At 34.6% G+C, this 18,503-nt stretch overlaps 1 protein-coding gene across 6 annotated transcripts in view; it reads left to right on the top strand.

The window, feature by feature from the left end:
* Positions 1–18,503, top strand: part of FRYL (FRY like transcription coactivator) — a 153,235-nt gene that overhangs the window by 105,674 nt on the left and 29,058 nt on the right. For all 6 annotated transcript variants that reach the window (XM_042872197.1, XM_042872192.1, XM_042872193.1 and 3 more), the window contains 16 exons: positions 80–339; positions 1,438–1,578; positions 3,278–3,446; positions 4,106–4,190; positions 5,688–5,800; positions 6,737–6,887; positions 7,238–7,341; positions 8,044–8,229; positions 9,894–10,095; positions 10,941–11,062; positions 11,542–11,732; positions 12,391–12,485; positions 14,364–14,971; positions 15,623–15,720; positions 16,719–16,889; positions 17,860–18,000. In XM_042872197.1, coding sequence (XP_042728131.1) covers positions 80–339; positions 1,438–1,578; positions 3,278–3,446; positions 4,106–4,190; positions 5,688–5,800; positions 6,737–6,887; positions 7,238–7,341; positions 8,044–8,229; positions 9,894–10,095; positions 10,941–11,062; positions 11,542–11,732; positions 12,391–12,485; positions 14,364–14,971; positions 15,623–15,720; positions 16,719–16,889; positions 17,860–18,000 — 2,837 coding nt within the window. The remainder of the gene's footprint in view (positions 1–79; positions 340–1,437; positions 1,579–3,277; positions 3,447–4,105; positions 4,191–5,687; positions 5,801–6,736; positions 6,888–7,237; positions 7,342–8,043; positions 8,230–9,893; positions 10,096–10,940; positions 11,063–11,541; positions 11,733–12,390; positions 12,486–14,363; positions 14,972–15,622; positions 15,721–16,718; positions 16,890–17,859; positions 18,001–18,503) is intronic.

The raw sequence follows: 18,503 nt of genomic DNA on the forward strand, positions 1-18,503 counted from the left end.
ATAGTAGTGATTGTTATTGGCAAAGTAATTCCAATTAATGATCCACAATTTATCTATGTATATAATCTGTGAATCACAGAAGTGAGTCAGAGAATCCAAACGGCTCACCCGGCTGGGAGACAGGTGATGCTGCATTATCTGCTGCCATGGATGAACAATATTGAGTTGGTGGACTTGAAACCTTTGCCAACCATTCGGCGGCAAGATGAAGATGAAGAAGATTCTTTGAAGGATAGAGAAATAATGGTAAACAGTAGGCGCTGGCTACGAGGAGAAGGCTGGGGATCACCGCAGGCTACAGCCATGGTCCTGAACAACCTTATGTATATGACTGCAAAGGTAAAACCAATTGGTATTCCAACTGTTGTGTTTAGGGAGAATACTGTTCAGAAATACTGTGTTACAGACTTCCAAGAGTTACTGCTCATATTAGTCTGCTTACTTGTGAATACACAAATTACAGTTTTGAGTTGTTATAAGAAATATGTAATAGAAATAGTTAAGTAGCTATTGCATATAGCAGTTACATATAACTGTTTTTCTAGATAGATGTCTGTTTTAATAGATATTACCTAGTCCACTCTGTATGTGTGATCTCAAAATGGAATTTTGGAAGTAAAGCTGCTTGATAGAGCAAATTCTCAGCTACAAAACAATATTTTTCAATATAGGAGCCACCATTAGCTATGCATTTTCACCAGCAATAAACAAGAGCCTGCATAGCATGCTTGTCAAAACCTGCACCAGTGGAAGTGACCCTCTGTTGCCACTTCTGATAAGCACCACTTACTGCCATGTCATACTCACATGCACTCCATAAATGTTCAACAAGTGTTGATGAATGTCAATGTGTGCCATTTTTTTCCACGTGGGGAAATTTGGTGACATACCTTTGCTACATATGCACGTCCATGTCAGATGCCATTTTGTCAGACTGTCCCTCCGTTGCCATCCATCATGCAGCAACAAAATGTAATGGAATATTGGTGGGGAATATTCAGCCTCCTCTGCCATTCCATCAAAACCCACTCCTAATGTCATTGACCAACATAATAAAAGAGGAGGCATTCCTTTTGGAGCAGCTCTTGTAAAATAATATGGTTACTGTATATAAATAACAAAACTTATTTTAGTTTTTAATTTTTATTAAAGCAGTAAAATAAAAAAGCAATGAAAGCATAAAACTAGTAAGATATCATCTGATGGGATATACATGAGGGATATTCTGTCTTATAAAAGTCTGGTAAAGAGACCCAATCAGATTTTCTAGTTGAATATCTGGCTGCAACTCTATACCTTCCATCTGAAAAATTTATTTATCTTGAATGAAAATGGAGTTGTAAATATATGAAGACACTGATGATTTTTTTTTTTGGCAGTCTTGAAAAAAAAATTCTGCTGGAGTTTTCAGGAAAGATAATTTACTTTGTTTTCCAGTATGGTGATGAAGTGGCTTGGTCTGAGATTGAAAATGTCTGGACTACTTTGGCAGACAGCTGGCCAAAGAATCTGAAAATAATTCTGCACTTCCTGATCAGTATCTGTGGAGTGAACAGTGAACCCAGCCTTTTGCCTTATGTAAGTACATTGTATGAGTCTCCTTATTGTCACTGGTGTTTTAGAAATTAACGCTAGCGGTAAAGATCACCAAGCAAAAAAGATGAGGTAATATTTCTTATACCCACATTTAGCAGTGTAATAGTATCACTCCATGTTTTATGACCAGTGTACACTGTGAATACATCAAGTGCAAAGTGTATATAAACCTGAAGGGAAGGTACAAAGCAAAGAGCCAGACTCTCTTTGGTTGTGCCCAGTGCCAGGGTGAGGGCACAAATTGAAAAACAGGAGGTTCCCTTTCAGCATCAGTGCTTTGAAGGTAAAGACTGAGCATTGGCACAGGTTGCCCGCAGAAGTGATGGAATCTGGGAGATCCCTGTAAGCTGTCTGGACTGTGCTCCTGGGCAGCCTGCTCTGGGTGACTCTTCTTGAGCAGCAGGACCTGCAGAGGTCCCTTGCCAACTTCAACCTTTCTGTGATTAGTGTACTAATTCTAGAAATAGGCTTAGAGGATTAAGTGGACACTAGCTGTCCCTGGCAAAGGAAATGTTTTGCTATTTCAATGACAAGAGGCAACGAATGCTTTCCAGTGTAATAAATATATGGTATGCTGAAAGCCTGTAAAACTTTTGAAATTAAAGAAGCATGCCACTGAAGATGAATGATTCAAGTATTCGTAATATGAAACAAAAGATTTTGAGAAAATAATTTCTCTGATGCTGGTAGTTTTCTGTTTATGAAAGTAGAAATAACGTACTGCAATTTACTTGGTGATAAGTCTGAAACAAAGCCATCTATCAGTTATGAACTGTCAAAATTCAGGGTGTCCTAGATGGACCATAGACATTATTTAGTAAGTAAATTTTTTAAAAAGGAAAAGATTTCTTGAACACCTGTTTTTGCGTTTTTGTTCCCTTGTATTAAAAAAAAGAAACTTGATTGATGGCTAGTTTTAGATTGATTTCATTCCATATATGCACTGATCAATTTCTTTCCATCATATTATGCAAATCAGCAGACACAGATAGTTTCTGTTCTCTAGGAAGAAATAAGGTGGCTCCATAACTATTATTTTCATCAGAGAATTGCAATTGGTTTTGCTAACAGTCCAAAGCAGTAGATATGAAGTAAACAAAGAAAGAAAGAGATATCTGTGATAAGTATGTATTCTTGTATGTATGTGTGTGTGTCTGAGAATATATAGGCCTTACAGTATTGTGTTCTTCCAAAGGTCATTTTAAGTTCATTGGGTGGCATTTGTTTTCATTGCAAATCAGAAAATCTAGCAGTGAAGCCCCAGATCTTTCCAATATAGTTTGAACCAGGAGACAAAGTAATTTCATGAGTCAAACATCCTAAATTACTTAGCATTTTACTTACCATTTCTTAGAGCCATTGTCCAAATCTTAATCTTAGATGTTGCTAAAACCTTTGTTAGAAAAAGCTATTATGTTTCTTAAACAATGGTTATTGCACTAAGATTAATTTTTGTGATGTTTCTGATGCTTGCTGGTGTTTTTGTCTGTGGAAAGTGTTTTTGTTTGCTTTTAGAACTAGAATCAGTTGCAGGTATTCTCACTGGCACTGTAGGTAGATAGTGTTTCTAATGAGTTGAGATGATCAAATCTTTTTTTTTTCTTCCTAAATCACTGTGGTAAGAATTGTATGTGTGTGTATTACTATTTTATGTACATGTACTTTTTTTATTTGATGGCAGGTAAAGAAAGTTATTGTTTATTTGGGTAGAGACAAAACAATGCAACTATTGGAAGAGCTGGTGAGTGAACTTCAGCTTACAGATCCTGTCAGTTCAGGAGTCACCCATATGGATAATCCACCGTATTACCGCATTACTTCCAGCTATAAAATCCCTTCTGTCACTTCAGGTGAGAATTTATTGAACTTAATCTATTATTGCTGGATAACAAGGTGGTTGCATTGTTCATGAAAGTGTTTAAAATGTATTAAAAGTAGTATGGAGCACTTATGCTTAAGTGTTCATTGTAAGAAAGTAGGGAGAAGAAGGTGAAAATTTTTTTGCAATTATGATCAGGTAAGTGTGATGGTTGATAGTTTCTCTTAAAAAGAGATTGATATAAGCTTCATTGAACACTGTTAGGTTTTAATCCCTAATCTGTTTGTGTTTTGAATGAACTGCATACCAAAATCCAACTGCATTTTACAGATGAATGGAATAAAGGAAAGAAAGGAGATATCTAGGTCCTGCTTCAAAAACAAGCCTTTCTACTTCATTTACTCTGAAGACTTAGAGATTCCTGGAATTATTTGGTTTTTTTTTTTTTTTTTTTTTTTTTCCAGTTAGTGAGATTACTGTGGCAGTTCAGAATCTTTTAGTCTACACAACGTTTTTTTTTCTCCTATGAGAAAGTAATCACTTCTGCTTGGTTTGTATTTGTGCCTGTTGCTATAGCACGTGCCTGTTTAGGAGTCTTGGAATGGACAAGAAAATAAGGCTCGTTGTATATAGCTTAAGTCTGCTTTGCTTTTTTATTCAGTTACCAGTGTCTTTGTCCCTAATTCACAGGTACCACCTCTAGTAGCAATACAATGGTAGCTCCCACAGATGGCAACCCTGACAGTAAACATATAAAAGACAGCATTGAAGAGAAGTAAGTATCTCCTCAGAGATCAGTTAATAATTAAAATACAGAAGAATTCCTGGTAGCTTCTATAAATACTTGTGTCTCAATGGCTTTGATAGGTCTGTGCTGCAGGAAATACATGTTGAAGTAAGTGAGTACAATTTGATTTTAAGCAAAAAAACTGGAATACTATTTGGGATTAATGGTCAGGCTTTGCACTGCTGTATCTAAGTGTCTGAATAAGTTATTTATCACTTATGTGCTTACCTAAGAGAAATTATACTGTAATTGTGTATGAATATGTTGAAGGCAAAACAACCCGTTTATTAATGTAACAAATTCTGATATCGGTTCCCTAGCTCACAAGAAATCAATGATATCCAAATGTTGGCAGTTTATTTTCCCATGCACATGTTAATGTCTATGTGTAGCAATAGGAGGATGCCTCCCTCCCTCATTTTTGAGATTCTCGAGTCATCTTTTGGAGGAACTTCCCAAATAGCAGTACTGTTGTGAATGGAGTGGAAAGCAAAGAGCTGATGTGGAATTAGTTGGGATGCTCACTCAAAGCTGCTGTGGGCATGCTTTCATTGTGCGTCAAATGTGAGCTAGCTTACAGTGAAAGAGGAGCAAGGATTCCTTGATTAGCATTAGAGAATATGTGTACATAAAAATGTGTGCACAGGCCATTACTGTAGAGTAATGTAGCTGTAATGGAGGTCATTTTGTAATGTCTTGTTTCCAAGCCTTAGAAATATTTCTGCAGCAAATACAATAGTAATTGTATTTCTCTAATTATAGCAATGTAATTTCGCATTTGAACAATTTTCTTCTCCAGGATGATGATATCAATATAATTAGATTGGTAAATATATTGGCAGATACATGCCTCATACTTCAATTAAAACAAATCATTAAAGATTATGAAATCTGAGGTGTCATTCAGAATTTGTCCTACCCAGGCACAGATAAGTATTTGGCTACTTTTCAGGATTGAGCTGACGAAGCTTGTAGAGTAACGATGACAGGTTTGAAAGTCAGTGGAAGTTTTGGCATATTATAGTGTTGTCTAAAGTCTCTCTAGAGTAAATGCTTTTTGATATGATATAGTGTGTATATCTTGGGCTGGGGAGGAGGAAGGAGTTATAGAGGCTGTGTCAAAAGAGCTTGGAAATCATGCATTTAGCACTTCAGTTTCTCTGACTTCCTTCTAGTTTATCAGATTAATGAAGATCAAAGAATCATTTCATCATTAGTGAGAAGAATGTCTAATGGCAACACGTTAATATTTTAAATGCTAATGGAAATGATTTATCAAATCAATTTGTACTGGATTCCCTCCTCAAATACTCTTATGTAGCATTGCTGCAGGAAGTCCTACACAGCTGAGATGTTTTATATCATATTGTATTGTCCTTGTGAGATGAAACATTTTTGCATAACAGTTTTATTGAAAAACAGAGACCCTAATTGGTTTTTACAACAGAATGTCAATTACTAATGTCTCTTTATTTGTTCCTGCAGTTATGCACATCTGGACATTTACAGCGGGTTGAACAGTAACTTAAACCGTCAGCACCACAGACTAGAATCTCGCTACAGCAGCAGCTCTGGAGGATCATATGAAGAGGAAAAAAGTAATATTTTAATTTATAAATATTTCTGTGTGTAAAATTTTCAAAAATTAATGCTTTTGCTGAAGATTTTGGAACATAAGGAAGTAGTGATAAAGAGGTTTTTGCATGAACTTATTTTAAATAATAATAATAATAATAACTATTATTATCATTATTATTTTACACTCTTCAGTCTTTGTTCTGCTGTTGAGATCTTGCACATATTTGATTGCAGTATGCATAAGGGAGATTAACTTGCCTTCTTTCCTTGCCTTGTAACCCAGAATGAGTTGTAAACATCATTGCAAGTGAAGCAGTTTCATTCCATTTCTTTGCCTCATCAGCACGAAGGGTAGAACGTTAGGCTGAAGAAATAGAAAAGAGATTCACAGGTGGAAAATTAAATGAATGAGGAAAAAGATGATAGAAAATCAATTAAAAAAGAAAAAACAAAGACATAAAATTAGAAGTGATTATTCTTTTAAACAGCAGCAGTACTTGTTTAAAAAAGAACATGCTTATCAAGAATGCTTATCAAAGCGAAGTATAGCAGGGAAGAAAAATCTTGCAGTGTATTCTAATTAATTTTCAAGCTTGCTTTAATTAATTGATTTATTCTGATCTGTGTTCTGTTTTTTTCTGAGGTGCAGGTGCAAGGATAAAAGTCAGTCTTTTCTAAAACTCCCATCTACTTTTGGAGGCATTTCTTTAACAGGGGCTTATTAACTGTCTCTGCTCTTGTACCAAACTCACCTTAATTATTATTGCCTGTGTTCAACTGCTGCATAGAGGCCTCAGTTTGTCAAGAATTTAAAAATGTTCAAAAGACTGTAAAACGGAAACAGACAATTTCTATATTGTATAACAATCTTTAGAAGACTTGTAGAATAAAAAATTACACATATTGAGGGCGTTTGTTTTTATTTTTATGGTTTGTTTTTTCATCTGTTGTGTTAGGTGATTCAATGCCTCTGTATTCAAACTGGCGGTTGAAGGTGATGGAGCACAATCAAGGAGAGCCTCTTCCTTTTCCACCCAATGGAGGTTGCTGGTCACCCTTAGTGGATTATTTGCCTGAAACAACTTCTCCGGGCATGTCTCTGCACAGGTAATTGTTCTGACAGTTGTAAATGCTTGCTGGTGGCAATTCAATACTTTTCAATTTGTGTTGTACAAATATAGGAATTTAAACAGATTTAAAGATAACAGATAAAGATTGTACAATTATTTTCTGTGATTTTGCACATCTGTTTGAGATCTTTAAGCCTTTTTAAGCCTTTTATTTTGGGGAAGTGGAGTTCATCTTCATTGTGAGCATACGTATTTCCCTTAACGCAAGTTTGTGGGTGTTTATAACTAGACCTGAGAGAATACTGTTCAGAAGCATTTTAAGCTCTTTGCATCTGTACATAAAAGTTGAATGTTATGTTCTGGTAACAGATTTATTTTTGTTTTTAGATGCAACATAGCAGTGATCCTTTTGACTGACTTGATAGTTGACCACAGCGTGAAGGTGGAATGGGGAGGTTACTTGCATCTTTTGCTTCATGCCATTTTTATAGGTACCAACATTCTTCTAGAAATACTTCCTAAGTACATAGATGTTCTTTTGTCCATTTAAATCAGTGTTTATCATTGTATTTAAATTTCATTAGTATATTAATATTTACAGACAGAGCTTTAACACAAAACATGGAAAGGACTGCTGTATTGCTAAAAATCTGCACTATATATATACCTGTGATGGCCTATTTGAAAACTTACTTTCAAAAATAAAAATGGCATTCCTTTTCCTTTTGAAAAATATTTCACCTGAATACCTTTCAACTTGGTTAAAATGAATATAATTAAGAGGAATTGCTAGAGTTCAAAAGCAATTTGTTGTACCTCTTTTCCCTCTGTCTTCATGTAGAAGACAAAGTGAAATTCTGCTTATTTTTTCTTTCTGTTTGTCTTTGTTGTAATTTTCATACAGAGAACATATTAATTTCTGACTGCTGTGTAAGAAATGAGGATATCTTTATGTTTGTTAAACTACATGCTTTGCTTTTGTATTTGAACACTGAAAAAACATCTAAGGATGGAAGAAACAGCTTTTGTATCTAGCAGTAACCATTGTGCCGTTATTTATTTCATTATGTGATTTTCTGATAAGATATAACAATTAAAAACTGCTATTATAATAATTGAATTAAATGTGTTCTCTGCATTTAATAAAACTTTACCTTTTTTTTTTTTTTTTTTTTTTTTTAAATCTGTGGTAGGTTTTGACCACTGTCACCCTGAAGTGTATGAGCATTGTAAACGACTGCTTTTGCATCTGCTGATAGTGATGGGATCTGGCAGTAATGTCCAATCTGTTGCTTCTGTCCTGCTCAGAAACAGAGAGTTCAATGAGTCCAGGATGCTCACTGTCAAGCAAACTACACACTTAGATTATACTTTTACAGGTATGGTTTAGACTTGTTAAAATGACATGGGAAGTTTACTTCTAGGCATTGTCAAGATCTCTTATACTTAACTACTTTTCAGAGCCCTTGCTAGTAAACTACATTTTATTTCAGCTCTACCTAGCTGGCTAAAAAATATTTTAAGACCAAATGAGTACTGTAAGTACAAAGTACATTTGCACTTTGTGCCCCATTGTCAGAGCTGAGAGCTCAGTTGAGCAATTAATTAATAATGGAAAAAAAAGAGGAAATTCTGTGCTTTGGATCTGTAATAGCACAGTTTTTAAGATGCTTCTAAAATAAAATAAAAAAAAACAACAGGAAAATGCATCTCTTACTTGCGCATAAAAACTTTGAATTTTGGACTTCGTTATTTTTTGTCATTGTTTAGTAACCTAGCAGAATATTCTTGTGAGGTCTGCCTAAACATCACAATGTCATAATTATGCAATAAATTCTATTTTTTTGTGTGTGTAACCGTGAATGTAATAGGTGTGAGCCTAAGGTATTTTCTAAAGAAAAGCGAAAAGAGTAATTCATAGGAATTCAGTAGGTGGCAGCACGTTGCTATAAAATCTGTCAGCTCCATCCTGAAATCAGAATTGGTTTCGTTTTTAACCAAAAATATGCATCTGTTTTCTGCGTCTGATAATTCATGGTTATGAGGAATTAAAAAGTGGGTGTAATCAATGAATTATTTTATGTAAACCTATTCACAGAACTTTACTGATGCACCCGTGTAACCATTCTGTTCCTAATCTTTGCAGTTTTGAGCAGAACTTTCTAAATGTGACACAATACTATGCTATGGCTACTGAACAAAAATATCTAATGGGGAACTGCAATATGATCAGTATCAAATATTTCCATCTGGGGATTAAAATAAGATCTTTACATGTATGTATACCTAGTACAAGATCAAGCAAGTTGATTTGAACTTTTCTTTGAAACAGGTACTGAGCCCTGTAGCTCAGTAGATTTATTTATTTATTTATTTATTTATTGGTGTTTGTCAGTGGGTTTCAAGTTTATGTACAATTGTTACAGCCAGAGATTCATGACTCTCGTCTTTTATCTGTTTGCTTTCTCCTAGCAGCCTGTCATTGTAGACATAATGTGAAGAAACTGTACATTTCTCTTTCATGGCCTCATGATTCTTTTCATGGAGAGCAGCCACTGTGTTAACCTAACTTCAGAAGCTGTGCAGCCAGAAAGGCTCTACTTAGAATTGATTCACTAGTTAAAACTTAGTGTTTTCTGATTTAAAGTGCTGTCAGTTACAATGGGACTGACTTTTAGCCAAAAAAAAAATATATATATATATCTGCATGTTATTTTTAAGCAGTTTGGATCACTTGTCTCAACTTTCTCTACTCTATGATGAGATGCTTCAGAGACTGTTGAGCTGTTGTTTCACTATATCACCATTACAAAAATCAAACAGCGTCCGGTGATTCAAAAGGAGGAATCTAACTGTTCCTTATTAAGGGTCAACTCATTCTAAGGCTTTGAAAGTTTGTTTGATTTCATTTGAAATTATTGCATCCATGAAATTATTCTCACTATATTTGTTAATTTACTAATTTTTATAGGGCTAATTTTTCTTTTTATTTATTTAGTATTGAACTGTTGAGCTCATAATGGTCTCCTTTTCATTTCAACAGGTGTTCATGATTTTATACCTGATTACCAGCCCTCCCCAATGACTGACTCAGGGCTTAGTTCAAGTTCTACCTCTTCTAGCATCAGTTTAGGAAATACGAGTGCTGCCATGTCTCATATGCACACCACCATCCTCAATGAGGTTGACATTTCAGTAGAGCAGGATGAAAAAGTAAAAACTCTCATAGAATTCATTACCTCAAGGTAAGATTTTAGTTTTCATTTTTGCTAAGAAAAATGCTGTATCAGTAAGAACATTGAGTTTAACCCGGAAGAGTTTTTATGTGGTGCATTTTATAAACAACCCTAGATCTCCAACTATTTGAAAGAATTTCCTCATCCTGAGTGTTTAAAAGTCTTTTACCATGTTCTACACAGGTTCATTATCATTGCTTTCCACATAGTCTCTTCCATCCTGATGAAAAAATACAAAAAAATGATTAGGAAGCTGCAAGATTTGTGGGAAAAGACTATAGATTGACTTACAGAAAAAAGATAGGAACTGGGGGGAAGGGAAGAAGAATTAGTGGCAAAGAACATCTGTTTAAAAAAAAAAAAAGAAGCAACACTTCTTCAGTTTATGTAATAGTATACATAAAGCTTTCAAGGTTGTGTAAGTTGGAAATTCAATTTACTTAATCAAAAGTTATGAGATTTTCATAGCCCTGAAATCACAATAGTGTGGTTTATTGCTGAGAAGAAAAAGATAAGAAAGAATGTGTTTTTAACAGTATTATGGTGGTAGCTGTAACCAGCTTGTTGTTAGGTCCCTAAATGTCAGCTAATGGAGAGCATCTCTGCAGATTTACACTGCTTACTTAGAATTGATACACTGCTTTTCCCTGTTTCTTACTTTTCGGTGTATTATTGTAGCAATATTAAGCTGTTGTCAAAGTTCTTTGATTTGTGACTGCAATTCTAAGTGGCTTCATTTATGTGATAGGCAGTAGATTATTTTGCAGTTATGTAAGGCAAAAATAACATTTAACACTAGTGACAAAGGCTGTGATTTTCATTCTGTCATGTTTGCTTTGTTTTTATGGTTTTAGGAAAAGAGGGCCGCTTTGGAATCATGAAGATGTTTCGGCTAAGAACCCTAATATAAAGAGTGCTGAACAGTTAACTGTATTTTTAAAGCATGTGGTATCTATATTTAAACAGTCTAGCTCAGGTAAGCTAGAAAACAGTCAAAATATGATGGCATGTTTAAGTCTGCAAACTGCATGATGTTTTTTCAGTGCCAGTAAGTTTACAGATACTCTATGAAATGACTTTATGATAGCTTCCTGCTTCTAAAAAGTACTGATTTTTCTTGTACATCACACATTTCAGTTCATACTTCTGTTGAATCGGATTTGAATATAATATTCTAGGAATGAGATAAAGATCTTACTATTTTGCAGACGTGACATTCAAATCATAAGTGTTTTATTATCAGCAAGTCTCTCAAGTGTTAAATATTGTGAAAAACACGTTCATATGCCTGCAAAGATTTTTCAAATGAGTATTCCTTGAGAAAAATTGTAGGAGATGGGAATATTTTGTAGTTAAGGATGACTTCGACCGTTATACTGTTAATTAAAATCAGCTATGTTTGTGGGATTCTTTAATGAAGCACTGTGATATCTAAGTATTTATTTTCTTGTGTAGGAGGATTTCAGTTGGAACACTGTCTAAGTGAAGTTGCTTTGCAAACTGCTCTTTCGTGTTCCTCTCGACACTATGCTGGAAGATCCTTTCAGATCTTCAGGGCTCTGAAGCAGCCTCTTACTGCATCTACACTTTCTGATGTTCTCTCCAGATTAGTAGAAACTGTTGGAGATGCAGGAGAAGAAGCTCAGGTATTTGATTTTTTTTACCCCCTAATTTTATTAGAAAATTGACATCCTTGTCTATTATTTTAATGATGGCCAAATTTAAGAGTTTTGGATTTGGTTACTTCTGTTTTTGAAGATACTTTGTATATCAAAGCAGTTTTAGTCATTACATTTTCTGAATTTTCACCTAGTAAAATGAGATTTGCTATGTAAAGTGAACTTTACAAGAGTTTGATGCATCTGTTTCTTAAAAATGCAGTATCTTTCATAGTAAACGATTCCTGATATCAGTCATATAAAAATAATTTTGTGTTCTTTATTAAGAACTCAGGTAAAGTGTTAAAAACACCAACTTGGTGTCATGTCTAAAGAATTCAATCTAAGCTTTCAATATTGCAAAATGAGAATCTAAGTAACCAAGGGTGAGACCATAGTTAAAGAATAGTATAAATCCGAATGAATTTTTTGAAATTTTAGGAATGCATTGAAGGGCTTGTCATTTGACTTTTTTCCCCATCTTAAAACTGTAGCCAGCTTGACCTTTCTCTTCAAGGTCATCTTCTAACTGAAGCATAAGAATAATCTAGTTATTGATGCTGATTTTATGTTGCTACTCAATAGTTGTGATGTGATTTCCCTTTCGCATACTGCATAATTTATAATGACCTGTGGCTTTCCCCAGGGTTTTGTCATAGAACTGCTTCTGACTTTAGAATCTGCTATTGATACGTTGGCTGAAACCATGAAGCATTATGATCTGCTTTCTGCTCTTTCACAGTAAGTTCTAGTCAAGCTATATTCTATGTTTTTATACATTTGAATTATTTAAGATCTCTGTTACTTATGTAATGAAATAATTAGTTATCATCTTTGCAGGGTAGTGATATCTCACTAGCAAAATTGCTTCTTCTTTTCTGATGTTTTCAGCATTCTTCCCCAAGCAAAACCCATAAGAGCCTAGATTTGCTGAAGCAGATATCTGCTACCATTCCAAATTAGCCTCTTGGTTCAAAAACTTCCATTTAATTTGTTCTGTCATTTCTTCTGAAATTTCTCAAAAGGGGCACTGTGAGTACATTCAGGACTTTATCAAGCCGTAATGAACTTGATTAAATAATATAATTTCATGGGATCTTATTTTTCCCCATTTGTGTAATATTTAAGAAGTAATTTAAAGTTTACAGATATAAAATCTTGTTGCAATCTATACTTCTATTCCAATCATAGGGTCATAGAATGGTTTGGGTTGGATGGGACTTCTAAGATCATCTAGTTCCAACCTCACTGCTATAGGCAGGGGACCTAGACCAGGTTGCTCAGAGCCTCATCCAGTCTGGCCTTGAATGCTTCCAGGGAAGAGGCATTCACAGCCTCTCTGAGCAACCTGTTCCTGTGTCTCACCACCCTAATAGAAAATAATGTCTTCCTAATATCTAGTCTAAATCTATCCTCTTCCAGTTTAAAACCATTTCCCCCATCCTGTTGTTACCTGCCCTTATAAAAAGTCCCTCCCCAGCTTTCCTGTAGGCTCCCTTCAGGTACTGGAAGGTTGCTATAAGATCCCCCCAGAGCCCTCTTTTCTCTGGACTGAAAAGCCCCAACTCTCTCAGCCTGTCTTCATAGTGGAGGTGCTCCTGCCTTCTGTTCATCTTTGTGGCCCTCGTCTGGACACACTCCAACAGCTTGATGTCCTTGTGTTGGGATGTCAGAACTGGATCTGGTGGCGTCTCACAAGGGCAGAGTAGAGGGGCAGAATCACCTCCTTCCACCTGCTGGTCACATTTCTCTTGATGCAACCCAGGATATGGTTGGGCTTCTGGGCTGCAAGTGCACATTAACGGCTGGTGTTGAATCTTTCATCAACTGACACTCAAATCCTTCTCCTCAGGGCTCTCAAACCACTTTCTAATCTTACTATAGAAGAAATTTCTTCAGCAGTAGAAAATGCTGTTTTTTCTTAGGCCTTAGATTTTTTGTCCATGTGTGAGAGAAGTCTGACTGAACAGTCTGAGTCCTTTCTTTCTGTGTCTCATTCCAGTTTGAGTGGTTAGCTCAATAACTTTTATCAAAATTGAAGAAAATTGCTGAATATACATCTTCTTTTGTTTGATTGCATACAAAAGGTTTCTGAAAATGTTCATATTTCTAAGAATTTCTTTCATTTCTAAATATTTTATGAGTGACAACTAGAAGTAGTTGATTTTTTTTAGAAGAGAAAAATAAGGTAATAAGCAAAAACTACATATTTATTAATTCACTTATTTCTCTACCTTTATCACATCTATTAAGAAGATAAGTCGGAATGCTAGATCTTCAATTCAAAATCATCTTTTACATGCTTTTTTCCTTCTTTTACTGAGTTGCTGTGTAACTATTAGGGCATTAGGTGATTGTAATGAATATACGTTGTAAAAAAGATAATGGGGTGCTAAAGTCTTATTCTTATGCTGCAAGGATATTATAATACATAGAGAAATATTCTCAATAGAGTATTTTCATATACTGTGATAGTTTTCCATGTATTTCCACATACTGTAGTAATGCTCACCGAGTTGTCTATCTTTGTGATTAGTGTCAGATCTTTTTTTTTCCTTTTTCTAAAGGATATTGCTGCATTTTGCATTGAATAACATGTTATAATGATTTTTATTTTAGAACCTCATACCATGATTCTGTAATGGGGAACAAGTATGCAGCTAATAGGAAAAGCACTGGACAGATAAATCTAAGCACAAGTCCCATTAACAGTGGCAGTTGTTTGGGATACTACAACAATACAAGAAGTAATTCTTTGAGACTGAATTTGATCAGTGAGAGGAGAGGTGACCGTCGACGGAGCAACACACTGGATATAATGGATGGAAGGATAAATCATGGTGGAAGTTTGGCCAGGACTAGAAGCCTTTCCTCCCTGAGGGAGGGAGGGATGTATGATGTGCAGCCAACTACTGATCCTGTCAATCTGATGGCCACCATATTTTGGATTGCAACTTCATTGCTAGAGTCAGACTATGAGTACGAATACCTTTTGGCTCTCAAACTGCTCAACAAACTTCTTATTCACTTGCCTCTGGATAAATTGGAGAGTCGGGAAAAGATAGAAAAGGTGCAGAATAAACTGAAATGGAATAACTTCCCAGGCCTTCAGCAGCTTTTCCTAAAAGGCTTTACTTCAGCATCCACACAAGAAATGACAGTTCACCTCCTCAGTAAACTCATCACAATTTCCAGGCATGCTTTGGTGGATCCTTCTCAGCTAGCAGGTATCATTAGTAAATATATTTATAATGAAAATGTGATGTTTTTTTAATCAAGTGAAGTATAATCAAAATCGTTAGAGGTAATGCATTTGTCTTGAAAGGAACTCCCTTCAGTCAAATGTTTTTTGTAGCTGTTGATAGTGCAGTGCTAATAAGTGGGAATACATTACTGACAGTCATTATGTACCAAAAAAACTGCACAAAAACTTTATGTATTGACATATAAATTACTTCAAACTTGCTGACAAATAACTTGAAGAGTTTATGTATTACTTCTTGTGATCTTGTACTAAAAAGCTCTGTAAGTACTATGTCCAACATTTGCACATTATATAAATAATTTTCCTTATTGTGTTAAGCTGCTGAGTTTCTTGACAGCTTTGCTTAATTGATCCAGTGATGATTTTAGTTTCATCTGTCTACCTACTTAGACACACACACATATTATGCATGAATGCAATGTCTATACATATATGATGTATAGGATATAATAATACATGTTTATACAATATATATATATGCATGAATGTAGGTATATCATACTCTTAAGAGTGCTTAAATAGCAGAAAGATACACATACATACACACACAGTCCACATTAAATTATGTTAGAATCATTAGAGCTCATATAAGTGTGTTTATGTATGTGTTTAGGATTTCCCCTGAACATCTTGTGCCTACTTCCTCATTTGATCCAACATTTTGATAATCCAACTCAGTTCTGTAAGGAAACAGCTGACAGGATAGCAAAGGTATGTAAAATAATGCTTGCTGGATTTTACTTTTATTACCAGAACTGGTTCAGTATTTTTTCACTCCTTCGTATAATTCATTTATGTGATTCTATGAGTTATAAAGAGATAACTAACTATGAAATGTTTGATTTCAAAAATGTGATCCAGTCTGGTTGGTCTGAATAAGCTCCTGAGTTTTCTTTTATCACTGAAAAAAAAAAAAATTTTGCTTTTTCTATAAACTTTGTAGGTAAAGAAAGAAATTGCATGTTAGCAATGATAACATATACTTGTTATGTTATCCTTCTTGTTTGATTTTGCTGGTTGTAATATTATAATATTACATTTAAATTTATTAAATTTTGTAATATTTAAACTAACTCAATTATTATGCACACTTCCTAACTTATTGATGATAAGAGAATCTTATCTTTCATATTTGTGGGTAGGAAGCAAAGATTCTATTTCTTGTACAGTGACTAACAGGAAATATCTTTTAATTAAAAAAAAGATTGATATATTATTGCTGTTACTTTTAAGAATGTCTTGGTCTTCAGAACTTTTACTGACTTTGACTCAAATGAGAGTGTGACTTAACCCATTTATGGTAGCTGTATAATATGCAGAGTTTATAGATGTCAGGCATTCATTGAGAAGATCATCTAGGTTTCCTGCTACTGCAGCACAAAGTTAAGGTAAGACTAGTATGAGTAGTGAACAAGCTGGGATTGTGGACACTGCAGTACAAATATTGCAGATACTCCTGGCTTCCTAAGTACTAACCCTCACAGCTCTGATTAGTACCACCGTAGTAGAAAATGGCTGGTCAAGATTTATTTAAAAGAAGGATGGTCAGTAATGCTGAAGCGACAGATCATGGCTTATGAATATCAGGGTGTAGTCATCACCCATTCAGGAATGTGGAACTACGTTTTCAGTAATTAAACAGCCTTGTTCCCTGACAGGTTAAAATTTTGTGATCTGTAATATAATTGTATATACTTTTGGCTTTTCAGGTTTGTGCAGAGGAGAAATCACCAACTCTTGCCAATCTGGCTCATATGATGAGTTTATACAGTACACACAGTTATTCCAGGGACTGTTCTAACTGGATTAACGTTGTGTGTAGATATTTGCATGACTCCTTTTCAGATGCCACCTTTAACCTCGTAACTTATCTTGCAGAGGTAAATTTTTAATGAAGGTGTATTTCATGTTGACTCTCTACCTATTCTTGTTCATATGACTCTGAATATTGGGAGGAAAAGAACATCTTTCATCATGGCCACCATATTTTGGATTGCAACTTCATTGCTAGAGTCAGGCTATTATAATAATAAAATGTTTTAGGATATGGAAAAGGGATGACTACTGCAACTTAGGAGTGCAACAACTGGAGTGTGCCTTGAAATAATAACCACAGGTCCCTTTTTATAATAGTACTGTTTTGTAATGTCAGTTATGCTCTATGTTATATGAGTAAAACATGCACAGTCTTCACTTTAGTAAAATACATGTAATGCATATTTTAAAATATATGTTTTAACTAAGTAACATTTAAAGTTGTCCTTAGGAACCAATTTCAAAGTTTGTTTGTAAGTAGCATGTAGTATATCATCAAAAATAATTTAAGGATAGAAATCAATACGATTCTGCCAAGCACTTGTACAGACAAACTATTGTTACCTTTAAAAAAGTTTGTGATGTGAAAAACTTTTAGAGCTTGTCTTTGAAGATTGTTCCTTCAAACTGATAAGGAAAAAATACTAAATATTCTTACAAATGAATTCCTATATATTTACTTTATTCGTAAGACTGTGTATACACGCATGGATGTAATTGTTTTTCTTGCAGCTTTCAGATTTTTACTTTATTTGAGCACTTTTATTTAGTAAGAAGTATTTTTTATTAGCTACTTCAGATCTGTGCTAACAGACGTGAGTGAAATTCTGGGGGAAAATGAGAACAGGCAATATTGTTTTATTCCATTTTATTCTCCATTTTTATGATAAAATAAGATTTAGAAAATCATGGAGTGGCACACTAAAATTTATCATAAGGAAAAATAAATAAGTATGGATGTTTGTCTACGTTTTAATGTTCATTTTCATTTCTTGCTACCACTAAAGGCATTAATTCTTAAAATCTTTTTCCTAGCTGTTGGAGAAAGGGTTATCCAGTATGCAGCAATCCTTGCTACAGATCATTTACAGTCTTCTGAGTCATATTGACCTGTCCACAGCACCAGTGAAGCAGTTTAATTTGGAAATCATTAAAGTTATTGGTAAATATGTTCAGGTACGTACTCTGAGAAGCCTTTCTGCTCGTTACAAAATTGAAAATTACACTTGATTTTCTTTTGGACTTAATATATCTTAAATATAAAAAACCAGTTGCTTAAAGTCAAACTCTATAGTATTTTATTTTTGTGTTCTACATACTGAATTTGTTATAGGCTTATATATTTGTTCAATTGGAGTTACATCTTTTGGGACAAATTATGTGCATAAGAGTGCATCTGTTTGTAGATGTGGACAGTTCTGTGTATGTAGCCATAGCAGATGATCCTTTGACTATTAAAATATAACTCTTTAAATAAGAAATGATTTGCTGTTAAATAAAACTTCTGGGCAGTACTTAAATGTATTCCTTTTCCGAAAGATTTAGTTAGGTGCATGTTTAAATCTTGCACTAATAAGTCTGTTGAAGTGAGGAACATTAATGTTCACCTTAAGGAATTTGAGCACTTTTTATTAAAGAAAGTCCCCAAAACAGTGTTTTGCCCCAGGCAATTTGATTCT

This window comes from Lagopus leucura, unplaced genomic scaffold, assembly GCF_019238085.1.
Source record: "Lagopus leucura isolate 7727_CA_CO unplaced genomic scaffold, USGS_WTPT01 Super-Scaffold_100004, whole genome shotgun sequence".
In the NCBI taxonomy this organism is placed as follows: Eukaryota; Metazoa; Chordata; class Aves; order Galliformes; family Phasianidae; genus Lagopus; species Lagopus leucura.